Consider the following 12,489-nt stretch of genomic DNA (forward strand, 5'->3'; position numbering starts at 1 on the left):
TTACTAACATGACTTATAGTTTGAAGCTTTTCTTCTCAAAAATTGTTGTACATGTTTGTAACACAGAAAGCAAACTGAGGAGTTAAAGCCAATTTAAATTTATAGCGGTTAGGAACTTTCTTCTTTTGCGGGGAGGGGGGTACAAACATTTAGTTTTATTGATGTAGGGAACTTGGTGAGGGCACTTCTGCAACTTAAAGCCTAGTGAGAATTACCTGGGTCACTAACTGTTTAAATGACTCACTCAAAATCCCGAAGGCATTCTGTCCCAGAGATGGGATTTGAACCTAAATGTTTCTTATCCAGTCCAGCACTCTTTCCACTATAACTTACTGATTCATTCTGAATTTAAAACCTTTTTTTTTGTTTGTTCTATTTAAACTTGACCATCAGAGAATGGAACTATTCTGATATGGTGTTTGTATTCAACCTGTGGATTTAAATGATAATCGTATTTAAACTCTTCTTTCTATGCTGTTTTGGGATGTTCAGACCCCACTACTTCCAACAACCCTCCAGACTACGCAGTTGTAATTGTTAAACTCATTGTAGAAAAAGAGAGAATGGAAGTGAAATGAATTGTCCGAATTATTGTCTATAAGCAGTGGAGTTGACATTTGAACCCATTGCTTTCATATGTCCCTTTTGCAGAACAAAATGCTTTGACTGTCCTGTGCCCCTTCTCTTTAGTAACACATAAAATATTGCAGTTTCCTGTAGTCATAAAGTAAGTGCTTTTTCTTTGGTGAGAGACTAAAATGTGGGAAATTACAGGTAGTTATTTAAGTAACCATGTTTTCCCCCTTTTTAGGATTGAAAGGAAAATTGCAACAATCTCTTTAGAGAGCAAGTCTCCCCAGAAAACAGAAAATGGTAAGTAAATGAAGTATTGAATGTCCCAGTGTTTGACATCTCCTGCTATCTCTGGCTGATCGAGAATAGGCTTCAGACCTTCCCGAATTGATGCTTGCCCAAGGTAGGCTTAGTGTTGCCTCTCTTTGGTCTTTGCTTCTGTCTATGCAATCTTCTTGTTCTTTCTTCAAATGGAATAACCTCTCTTAGTTCAGTTTCATACTAGCTATAAACCTTCCACCTTTCCCGTAGGACTAAGCTTTCATCGATGAGATGTTCATAAGTCATTTTGCATGTGCATATCGTACACTGCCATTTATGGACAGAGAATGTTTGCAGTTAGTGGAGTGAGAGAGTCACTTACTCTTTTTTACTGGTTAGCCATTGGGAGGGGAAAACATTTTTGGGCATCTAGTGCAAAGTGGTGTTCTTTCCTTCTGCCCCCTGCTTTTTTTACTTATGGTGCTTCTCATATGTGTCGATGGTCCACAATCCTGGCTGTAGAGTTTTTTTTCCCCCCAGTGTCAACAGTCCTTAAGCTCTTTGCCATTTTTTTCTCTTTTGCTCGGGTCAGTCTGCTGGCTTGTATAACCCTTAGGATTTGTCATAGCAGACCTAGAGGAGCCAGTTTGGAGGCTCATTCCCACAGCTATGAATGTGCCATACTCCCTTCAAATAAACCTGATCTTCTATCTTCCCTCCTCCTCCCCCAATCAGATGATTGGACTGGGGTTTATTTTTTGTTCCTTTTCCAAACCAGGTGGTGGCCTTACAGGAAGGAAGCAAACCCAACTGACCGAAGGCATCAACAGTAGTAAATGGAAGTCTACCTTTTCACCAATATCAGACATCAACCTTACCAAAACATCTGACAGCCCCTTACAGGCAGCTTCGTCCCTGAGCCAGAATTCCCTGTTTGCCTTCCGGCCATCCTCAGAGGATACAGTGGCTATTGATGCCAAGATCTCTGTGCACACAAGGAAAAACTTCCCTAGTTCATTGTCAGGGACGGATGGTCTCAGTCCCAACACAAACTCCTCCAATGGATTCTCATATGCTGGGGGCCTGTCAGCTGCTGACATGAGTTTACACAGCTTTCACGATGGTGCTTCTCTTTCTCACAAAACCACTGAGGTGGCCAGCTTAAGCTCCCCTCTGGGTTTTCAGGCACAGCGGAGCAAAGACAGCTCAGACGCCAACCCTTTTCTGAACAAGAGGCAGCTGGATGGCCTGGGAAGTATGAAAGGGGAAGAGCTACAGAGGGCCGGAGGCAGAAGCAAAGAGGTGCTCGACATGGGCCTGCAGCTGGGGGGCCCTTCTGACAAGGGTTCCTTGCAGCACAATGGCAAGGCTGGCAAAGGACGGGACCGAGATTTGGAGTTTAAAAATGGCCACAATCTTTTCATTTCTGCTGCTGCCGCCGCCGTACCTCCAGGAGGCCTCCTCAATGGCAAGGGCCTTTCCAGCACGGCCTCTGCGGCTGGCCACCCTGCTTCTTCTGTTTCGACGCACCACCCTTTCCTAAACACTTTCACCACTGGATCCCAGTTTCCCCTGGGCCCTATGTCCCTGCAGGCCAACCTCAGCTCGGTGGCAGGCTCTTCAGTATTGCAGTCTTTGTTTAATTCCATGCCCGCTGCTGCCAGTTTGGTCCACGTGTCGTCAGCTGCGACCAGATTGACAAATTCTCACGCAATGGGAAACTTCTCTTCTGGGGTTACAGGTGGAACAGTTGGAGGTAGGTTGGCAGAGCTTTGCTTCTCCTTTCCAAGGAGCCACTTCGAGGTTGCTTTTGAGATTCAGGCTATGCAGGGAAGGTGCTAGGATCATTTTAGAGTTGGAGGGACCTTTATTATAATCCCCCCCTCATTTTCCATATTTGGAAACTGAGGCCCAGACAGAAGTGACTTCCCTAGGTTCACTGTGCAGTAACAAAACCCAAGCTTTTGTCTCTAGGCCTCTGAACCCGCAGTTAGGACATTCTCCACAAGGAGCCTAAAATTACATGTTGCGGTTTGAGGGAATGTTCAGGTTTGTTTTTCTGCCCTTCTTCTCCTCATTACATTGCTCTGTCCTTGCCCTCCTTGCCCCAACCCTACAACAGACACTTAGAATTTAGACAGCTTGCTAGCTCTCTGTAAAATGATTTGATTTGCCTGCCTATCAGAATTTCCTGATTCTGTAATCCTACTGCTTTGTGCATAATACAGCCAATGACCTCCATCTGACCAGTCATAAGTATGAGTACCATGTTACGATAGCACGTCAGTCGCCTCCCTTCCCTGGCCCTAACCATAAAGCCCTTTGTTTGGGGACACTGCTGTTTGCGTGGCATTGATTTCAAGGTCTTCAGCTGGTCATTGGCAGAACGTGTATCTCTCTGTGTATGCCCCTGCATAGGTCCTGTTTATCCTCTCTGGAGATGATATTACACAGGGAGGAAGCAGGCCCTAGAAGTCCTAATTGTCTTCCTTTTCTGCAAGAATGGCCACACGCTGGCTGCCCAGGGTCGAAATCCTCCCTGTCCCCCCAGTCCCTGCCCCAAATACAGCTCCCTGGCCTTGGGTGGAGCCTCCGAGGTTTAGGACCAGTCTTCTTCCCTCCTCTTGGCTAGGGCCCCAGGCATCTGAAGGTAAGTGGTGCTCAAGAGCCCTCACCACTGGCACTGGGGCTCCCATGGTGTGCTGCCTGTCCTACATCACGTTCTCACCTAGACAGTTTTGCTTTTTGCTGTATGTGCGTGTGCGTGTGCATGCATGTGCATGCTTGTGTTGGCGTGTGTGTGTGTGTGTGTGTGTGTGTGTGTGTGTGTGTGTGTGTGTTGTATGTTGGCCCACCTGCTTGAGTGAATATGTGGGTGCTGGCACATGGGTGTGTGTGCGCTGGCACGCGTGTCTCTTCACCGTTCCTGGACAATGCCTCTATGTTGAAGCTCAGTTTTTCTCTCCTGTTTGCAGGTGTTTTTAACCATGCGGTGCCTTCTGCCTCTTCTCATCAGTTTGGAGCCAGTTTCTGTAGCAGTACCATGCTAAGCTTAAACCCAATGCAGGCTGTGGTCACCCCCACTTCCTCTTCCTTCCAGGCCCCTTCCTCTAGCATAGGAACATGTAGCGAGGCTAGAGTCCCCCAGCACCTCAACCAAGTGCAGCCTGTCCTGCATCCTCCTCCTCCTGCTCCTCCCTCTGCTAACGTCTCATTACCTCCACCTCCTCCGTTACTTGCTGCTTCTAACCCGGAGCCGGGGCTTCTGCCGACCCCAATGTCCATTCCTGCTAACAAAGCTTTTGTTGCACCCTCCTCGGCTGCTTCTCTTCAGGCTAACGCTTCCCTATCTATCAAACTTGCTTCCCTCCCCCACAAAGCTTCCCGCCCCTCCTTCACAGTCCACCACCAGCCTCTGCCCCGTTTGGCCCTGGCCCAGGCTGCACCCGTGGTCCCGCAGTCCAACGCCGCTGGCCCACCCGCTATGTGGGTTACCCTTGGCATGCAGTCTCCTTACGCTTCGCACCTTTCTGGGGTTAAGCCGCGATAAAGAGCTTGCTTAGCTAGCAGTTCGTATTATGTAAGGTAAGGCTAGAGCCGAACTAGGTGGTTTATGCACAAAATTGAATTCCCTTCCTTTCACAGAGGCCAGGGGCCAGTTGAGGTCAGGGTAGAAGTCTTGGGTATGGCCAGTGCAGGCTTTCCTGGGGCTTGTGGATCAGCATCCTTCCCATGGCCAGAAGAGTGGCATGTTTCATTGCATCCCTTCCTTGTGCCCATCAGGAATTCTCCAAACCAAATGCGGAAGGAGGCAAAAAAAAAAAAGTGCTCAGCAGCTGGAAATACATGGGGCTGGTCAGGCTGGTCAAGTAGGTGAAAAGCTCTGTGGAGGTAGTAATAGAGCTGCCATCCTAACCTCCCCTGAGAGGACAGCAGGCTATTTTGTTTGCCCGTTTGGCACGAGTCACGACTGTGCTGCAGACACGTGCAGAAGAAAGCCCATTCTCATGGGGCTACTCCTTATCTAAGGGCACTGGGGGTGACTACAGCTTGAGGGGCACAGTGCTGATGAAGGAGGAGGAAGAAACTCTTTGATGTTAATCTGGCTCAGCTGATAGTGCTGCCCAGTAACCTGTCTCTTTAAGCGTGGCACCCACACCTTGGATTTCTGTATTCAGGCAGCCCCTGACAGGCTCTGGGGTCCCAGGGTTGGTGGCTGAGGAGAGGGGTGGTTTTAGCTTGGGCAGTCTCTTTCAGCTGATCGAGTTGAATTTACACCCTATTGTTTATTTAATTCAGAGCAGTGTAGGGCTCAGATAGCGCAGCCCTTTCTTCTTCTCTCCTAATGAGGAGAAGTCTGACTGAGTTTTGTCCAGTGACCTTTCTAGACTCAGCCCTAAGTGGTAGGGCACTGCTATATCAGCTGTCACTTCCCTCTGAAGTCACACCTCAGTCCATTTCGGGCATTCCAAGTAAGAAAGGCCCTTTTTAAGGTGTGACTTTCTTGGCCTCTCTTAGCACTTTGTACCTGAAAAAGATTTTGAGGTTTAGCCTCTGGGATAAACCATACTTTTTCAGCATACAAGTTTTAAGGAGTATTAGTGCTCTAACAACTCATTTAAAATCTTGCAGTGAACAGCTCAGCCCACTAGTAGTCCCATTGATAATTGCTGTGTTCTTTTCAGACATCTTTACATTTCTATGGTCATAGTGTGTGTTTTGAGATGATTTACATGCAGGTCAAGTATGTGTTTCGGGGAAAGAGAATGGGATAGACTAAGTTATTTGTTCAAAAAATGTTAAAGGCAAGACATAGGAGTTGGGTGTTTTAGTGTTACCCAAAGAATTTAGATTCAGTTGGCATTAACATTGGTCCCATCGAGGTTCATTTTTCTTACTCTTCCCTAAGAGCCCTGAAATCCAGGTTGTTTGGGTAGCTGAGGTCCACAGAATGACCACAGGTCCAATTCTGCTGTTATGCTCTTTTCCCCCCATAGCTTTCCTGTCCCACAGTTAACAAACAGAACTTCAGTGTCTCTTCTTTTCAGTAGGTAACAGTGGCACTAGGGAAATGACTGCCTTTTTTAAAACAAAAAGGTTGCATATTTTTGGCAGTTCATTTTTCAGTAAGTCACTGGTTGACCATTAGGGCAGAATGTGAGCTCACCAGCTGACTTCTGAGCTTATGGCCATAACTTCATTTCATATATAAAATAGCAACAAAGGAAATCTCTGGTGTCTTGGCATCATGAAAATCCAGCCAGGTTTGATTGCCTGACCGCTCAAAAGTTTGCACTTTGCCTTGAAACAAATACTTCTTGCCATACTTTTGTGCAAGCCAGTTAAAATATCCATGATACGGGTCTAACTCAGCACCTCGTCAGGCATTAACTCAAGGGACCAATCTGCAGAGAGCTCCATGGAGGCTGAGGAGAGAAGTCTGGCCCCAGTTTTGCTGTTGATTATGACCTGGGGCAGTTGTTTGAACATATTTCAGTTTTTCTCTAGTGGGGATCATGTAAATCAGTGCTTGTTTAATAAAGGTTCTCTTCAATTTCTAAAGAGGTAGGTCCCTTATGGAAGAAACAAACAAATAAATAAATATAGGTGTGACCATTATTTTTTATCTACGTTCTATATACACATACCACCATGCTCCTAATGCCTGGTTTCTGTATGCTTCTGAACTTCCAGCAGAGTTCAGTGCTGGCACGTCCTTCTGAGCTGGAAAGACTCTGGGTTTGGTCTGGCAGAGTGACTCTGGGTGTTTGAAAAGTCTTTAAAGTTTCAGTAGCTTAAAACTGTGCTAAGGCCTTTGAAACAGCCTGTATGTGTTGTGTAGAAAAACTCCCTGTCTACTTGGCTTCAGGGCGATGAATTTTTCTGCTTTAGCAACTCACCAAAACCTTAGAGATTGAAATTATTCCGTGGAGGGAAAGCACCTCAAGAAATGAATGACCCTTCAAGAATAAATTGTCATTTGGGCACTGTTCAGTCCGTGTTGAGACACTCCGTACTGTAAAGTTTTTCATCCTCATTTAACCCTTCTCTTATCAATTCCTGTGCTTGATAAATGAAGTGTGACATTATTCTTATTTGTGTTTTTAGTACTGTTGGTGGTGTGGGTATTTTGGAAACAACTGCTCGTTAACTTGCTGTGACTGTTGTCATAGGAGGGAGTAGGAGGAAGTCACCTGGAAGCAAACCAGTGTAGGATCTGACAGAGCCTTGTCAGCCTGGGGCGGGGGCTTTGCTCAAAAAAATCACTTTGCCTCTGTTTTCTTGAGCTAGCTGCTATTGCTGCTGCTACGAAGGCTGCATCCACTGCCCGGGCTCCCTGACATCACCCGGAAGACAAACACCATCTTAAAAAATAAGAGCTTGGTTGAGGCCGTCCCCAAACATGGGTAGCAGATTTGGTTGGCATTTAATCTCCAAAGGGAGAAGACGGTGTCCTCTTCCTATTACCGTGTTTCTTATTGTGTCCTTAGGCGATCCTGACATTTTGGTTATTTCCCAGATGAGGAGGCTGGGGCGCACACAGAGAGGGGGGCTTCCTAGAAATTGTCCAGTGCTAGAAAGGCAGCACCTGGCTCCACTCTGGGACCTCCCAGTTTCTAGTCAAGCCTTTTCAAAGAAACTGATGCTTCCCTGGGGAGTGGACGCCAGGTGTAGCTTTGTAGCCCTGCTCCTACTTGCTCACACTCCGACGTTTGGAGACTATTCCAGCAGTGGCTGTTGGCCAAGGAAGCATGTCTGTCAGCTCAGTTATATGTTCTCTGAAGGCTTAAGACTTATGTGAGCATCAGATCTCCCAGATTCAGTACCTTGTTCCATAAAGTAAAAAGGGATAAGTCACTTAATCTTCTGTCGATTCAGCTTCCTTTCCATTTGCTTCCACCCTGATTCCAAAAAAATGAAGCTTTTGTTCACTTTACCATGTACATCTCCCAAAAGGTTACTGTGATACACTTTTTTATAGGGGTGTTTTGACTTTCCTGGCGAACCTAATGTTAGAAATTCATGGGATAAATTTTTGATTTTTTGCTTGCTTCTTTCCCTCCCTTGATTTCTCCTTCTAGGTAACTAGAATTTCTACCTCAACCCCATGTGACCTATGCAAGGACATCGTGGACCAACTCACTCAGCTTCCACTGAAAGGTGCTCACCTGGCCTGCAAAGGTTTCAACACACAAACTACTGGATGACAACGTAAACAAAATTTTTTTAAAGTACGACAGAGTAAAGAATATTCTACTGTGAATCGGAGTTTAAAAAGAAACTGCAGAAGAAATGACTTAAAGGCTCCAGTTTGTATTGTTGATAGTTTTAGATAAAGTATTTATCATTTTTTAAAAAGTAAAAACAATTTTGACTTATTTTATTCCATCTAAGTCGTAAAAGGCAACTTATTAAGAAAATATAAATAACTATATATAAGAATATATATAAATAAATAAGATATATATAAAGGACTGGCACACCAGCAGAGATGTCAACAGCCTGTTCTCGGTGCTATTTCATCCATCAGAACTGTGCCTCTGTAGTTCTCCTTGGTGCTGACTTTCGAGGGTTGACCAATGCCAAATACAGTTCTCGGGAAAGTCCGCTTTATTTATTCAAGTCACTCTGTTCATTTACCAAAGGCTTTACCTGTCCTGAAAAAGTGAGGGCAAAAAAAGTTGGTGTGGGTTTGGGGCCTTGGTGGTTTTTGTTTTTGTTTTTGAAAACAACTCCTTTAAGCAGCTATTCTGTTTGACCACTGTTCTCCATTTTCTTGACCAGCTGCTAGGCTGCCTGGTCTTTGATCCTTGTTAGCATCCACCCAAACAGTTCATCCTGAACTGAGAATACCTTAAGCTAGTTTCATTAAATGTTTTCCTTGTCCCCTTCACATGCCCTCATCACTGAGTTCCCCTGTCACTGTGAAGTTTACCTGCTATACTGTTAATGCTTTTAGCCCTTTATTTTGGGGATGTCATTGGCATATGAACAGGGTGTATAATGACTGGTGTTGGTCAGGCCCATTTTAATTCTTCATGGTGACATTGGACATTAATTCCTAAGCTGGGGCAAGTTTTGCTTTCTCAGCTTTTGTTGTTTTTGTTCAAAGTATTCTGTATTTTGTTAGTAATTTTTTGATACTTGACCCCCAGATGGCTTGGCCTTTGTACTAAGTGCATTTGCTTTTGTATTTCTTTGCTTTTCAGTAGGTTTAAATGGTAGTTCTCTCACATATACACACACACACACATACACACACATACACACAAATCCCACACAACTATCTTATTATGCACCGATCTGATGATGTGGCGACAAATTAGTTGTCTTATGACCTGGTGTTCTCTGTACAGAAAAGTGTCACGCTATGGAAGTGACAGTATTTTATAGAGAGATGATGAAAATTTATAAATTTCATATACTTGATTTCATTTATTTTTAGATTGTATAATGCACAGTAAACTTTTAAAAAAAAAGAGAGGAAAAAATTACAAAACATTTTTATTTATTCAAGTGCACAAAAAAGGGTATAGGTTCCATTTTTAAGCTTCTCATTTTGAGACTAGGTATCATGGACTGGACCAAGTACTCGGATAGGAAATTTCGGCAATAACCATGAATTGCAGTAGTATATCGACTAGACCCAATGTACCCCTGCCTAAGCAAGTGTTCTGTCATGGCTGGCAGAGGCTTTTGAAGCCTTTTGGCCTCCTTGAATCCATTCCTGCAAAACTTAACGAAGCATCCTGTTTTCATACGCAGACCTGGGATGGAGAAACAAATTTCCTCCTCAGCTCTTCTTACCTACCTTGATTGATTTCTTCTGCTTGGCCACATCGTGTTAGGCTTCATCAATTAATTGGCAATGAATTAAATGGCTAATTTTGATAATATTTCTTCTTATTTGTGTGTCTCTGAATCAGGTTATTACTTACATCCCAGCATGCTGTGTCTGGGAATGCTCTCAGTGTAGAATTGTGTTTAGAATCCAGTTGCTGGATTAGATGTTCCAAGCTTCAGCTTCTGCTACAGAATTTCTCCCTGTTCTTCCAACCGCTTTTGTCCTCCCCCCACCCCCATTCTTGCACTGAGCTATAGGGTTTCATTATTGATACTCAGCAAAAACTATCAGGTTGAGTTGGACTGTTGGGAAGAAGTGAGAGGAGGAGGATCTGGAAAAGATTCAGAAGGGCAGTAGACATGGTAGCTTTTGGTAGAAGCTGGGAATATTCCCTGGAATCCAGGAAGGCATGAAATGAAGCCTAGTAACTCATGACCATCAGAGAGGTGAATCCCCTGGAACAGGTTCTGTGCAGGCCCAAACCTGGTTGCTTGTCTTTGGAGTCCTGAGGCTTGGGGAAACCCACAAAAAAATGAACGTCCTCAGGTAGCATTGAGGACAACCTCGTTATGCTATCTCTTGACATTATAGCTAGAACTGCTGTCCTGTAAAGGCGGTGGATGTGGTATGGAGAAGGGAGGGCCATGTAAAATGACGAGGCCTTTGCCATTCCTTGTGGTTTGTATAGTGGTTTGTATACATTGGGATTCAAGATAAGGAAAAATGCTTCATCATCGCTCACATCATCTCAGAACTGAGGGTAGTCAGGATATGGAGGCAGATTGAAAACGTTCCAGTGTTGGAGTCCGACTGGTGACTAGAATTAAGCATGAGACTATTTGGCAAACCTAATTATTAATAAATTTATCAGTGTTTCTGGAGTTGCTTGGTTAGCTGGTTGTCTAGTGTCTTCTGGGAGGTTCAGTACCCCTAGCTTGCCCTGCCATCACTCTTCCCTCAGCTGCCTTTGCATACAGAATCGTAAGAGCAGTTCTGGTCAGAAGATCAGCCTACATGTTGATGACCTGAAGGTCGTTAGTTTTTTAAAGGCTACTACAGAAAGCCTTTGTGACTCACACATCTGAATACCTAAAGCACTGATTCTGGTACTTAATCTCTGAGCACTCACTCGCCACCCTGGGCATCTTTGCTGTTAGCCTTTGTTTTTACTGAGACCCGATGCCCAAGTGTGGATGTTGGGAGACTGCTGAGAGGGGTGGGATGCTTTACCTGTAGACAGCTTTGATTTGGGCTTCTTGGCCTGAGGGTGAACTGAATGAAGCTGTTTCTGGGAGGAAAAAAGAAGCCAACTCTCCTGTTGGGATTTTTCAGAGTCAGCCGCAGAGGTAAAACCTTGGGGCTGGAAAGGCTGTTTTGTAGATTGATTTCTAGGCTTTATGACAGACCCCTCCAGAACAGCACCCATGTGCCAAGTCTAGACCGAGTCCCTTGTCAGCTAGAAACTTGCCCTGAACCTCATGCAGGTGTCTGGACAGGACCCAAGCCTCGACTTTTCTTTTCTCAGGAACTAGTTTAAAATAGGAAATGAAACAATGAAAATTGTACCTTATGTTCCCACAACTTTCAGATCCTCAGAATGTCAGTTAATTCACATCTAGATTAATAAATGCTTTTTAGAAAGCAACCTTGTAAACCAGTAGAAGGAATCTATCTGGGTCCACTTTTGTTGTTTCCCCTCAATGGCAAGTGATTTAAAAGAATGTGATAGCAGCAACGTTGGCTCTTCCCTACAGGGCAGAACACTCTTGCCGCTCGCCCCTCCCCCACCCCAGTTTGGAGGTGGCTGGGTGCACTATTTGATGAGATCCTGAGAGGCTCCTGGAGGGACGGCGGTGCTGAGCCAGCTCAGGTGTCAGATGCTTTCAGCTGTTCTGGAGCCACAGAATGTGTTTCTCAGTGCTCTTCTTGCTCTTTAAGAGGAGATGAGAGGCAGCTGCAAACCCATGAATGGAGTGACTAGGCCAAGAGTAGCAGGGTATATGCAGCTGGACAAGAAAGGCCTAAGTATAAGATTCTGATCCATTTCTGTCTCTCTGGTCTGTCTGACCCCCCCCCCCCACCCCAGCTTATTATTAAGCAGAAATGAAGGATGGCTGGCTTGCCCTGGAGTCCATGCTGTTAAAGGGATTCTTGCATTGGGTGCTCATACACATACATACATACATATATATACACACACACATTTATGTGTGTATATATGTATATATGTACATACATGTTCTCTATACTTTCAGAGCCATTCCTCATGTTCCTGGCAATTTCCCCTTGAATATGTTCTCTGGAAGATTTTCTTTGTCCATTTTCACTTTCAGTAGTCACTGGACAGGCTCTGAACCGTTGGATTCTCAGAGCATACCTCCTTTCCTTAAGTTGTAACCATTGGAGAGTAAAGCTTCAGAAGGCCTTGAGTGAGGTCTCATGGGATTGGATGCAGTTGGGTGTGGGGAGGGCAAGCAGAAGGGGAGTGCTCCCTCAGAAGGCCAGCAGATCACCCCAAAAGACTTGGCTAGTATTGACTTTTCCATCGCTTTGCCTGCCTGCAGTCTGCTGGATGGGGAGAGCGTGGGAGTTGGTAGCAATGCCTCCCTTTTTTTCCCTTTCTGCTTACCCTCCTGGCCCCGAACTCTCAGCAAGTCGTCAGAGGGTGACCGTTCCCTGTGAAGGTCTGGCACATTCGCTTAGCAGTACGGTGTGGTCACACAGCCTGGGAACATTGCCATCCCGGATACTCGTTCTCTGGCACAATTGGAGGAGGCCCTCCCCCTCACTTTGGGGGTGGGGAACAGAAT

The 12,489-nt window shown here is 45.1% G+C and overlaps 1 protein-coding gene across 1 annotated transcript in view; it reads left to right on the forward strand.

The window, feature by feature from the left end:
• DOT1L (DOT1 like histone lysine methyltransferase) overlaps positions 1–9,731 on the forward strand; it is a 111,357-nt gene extending 101,626 nt beyond the window's left edge. Inside the window, exons 27-29 of the mRNA XM_036769475.1 lie at positions 812–873; positions 1,613–2,590; positions 7,917–9,731. Coding sequence (XP_036625370.1) covers positions 812–873; positions 1,613–2,590; positions 7,917–7,924 — 1,048 coding nt within the window. The 3' untranslated portion in view covers positions 7,925–9,731. The remainder of the gene's footprint in view (positions 1–811; positions 874–1,612; positions 2,591–7,916) is intronic.
• The last annotated feature ends 2,758 nt before the right edge of the window (positions 9,732–12,489 follow it).

Source organism: Trichosurus vulpecula, chromosome 1 (assembly GCF_011100635.1).
Source record: "Trichosurus vulpecula isolate mTriVul1 chromosome 1, mTriVul1.pri, whole genome shotgun sequence".
Classification (NCBI taxonomy): Eukaryota; Metazoa; Chordata; class Mammalia; order Diprotodontia; family Phalangeridae; genus Trichosurus; species Trichosurus vulpecula.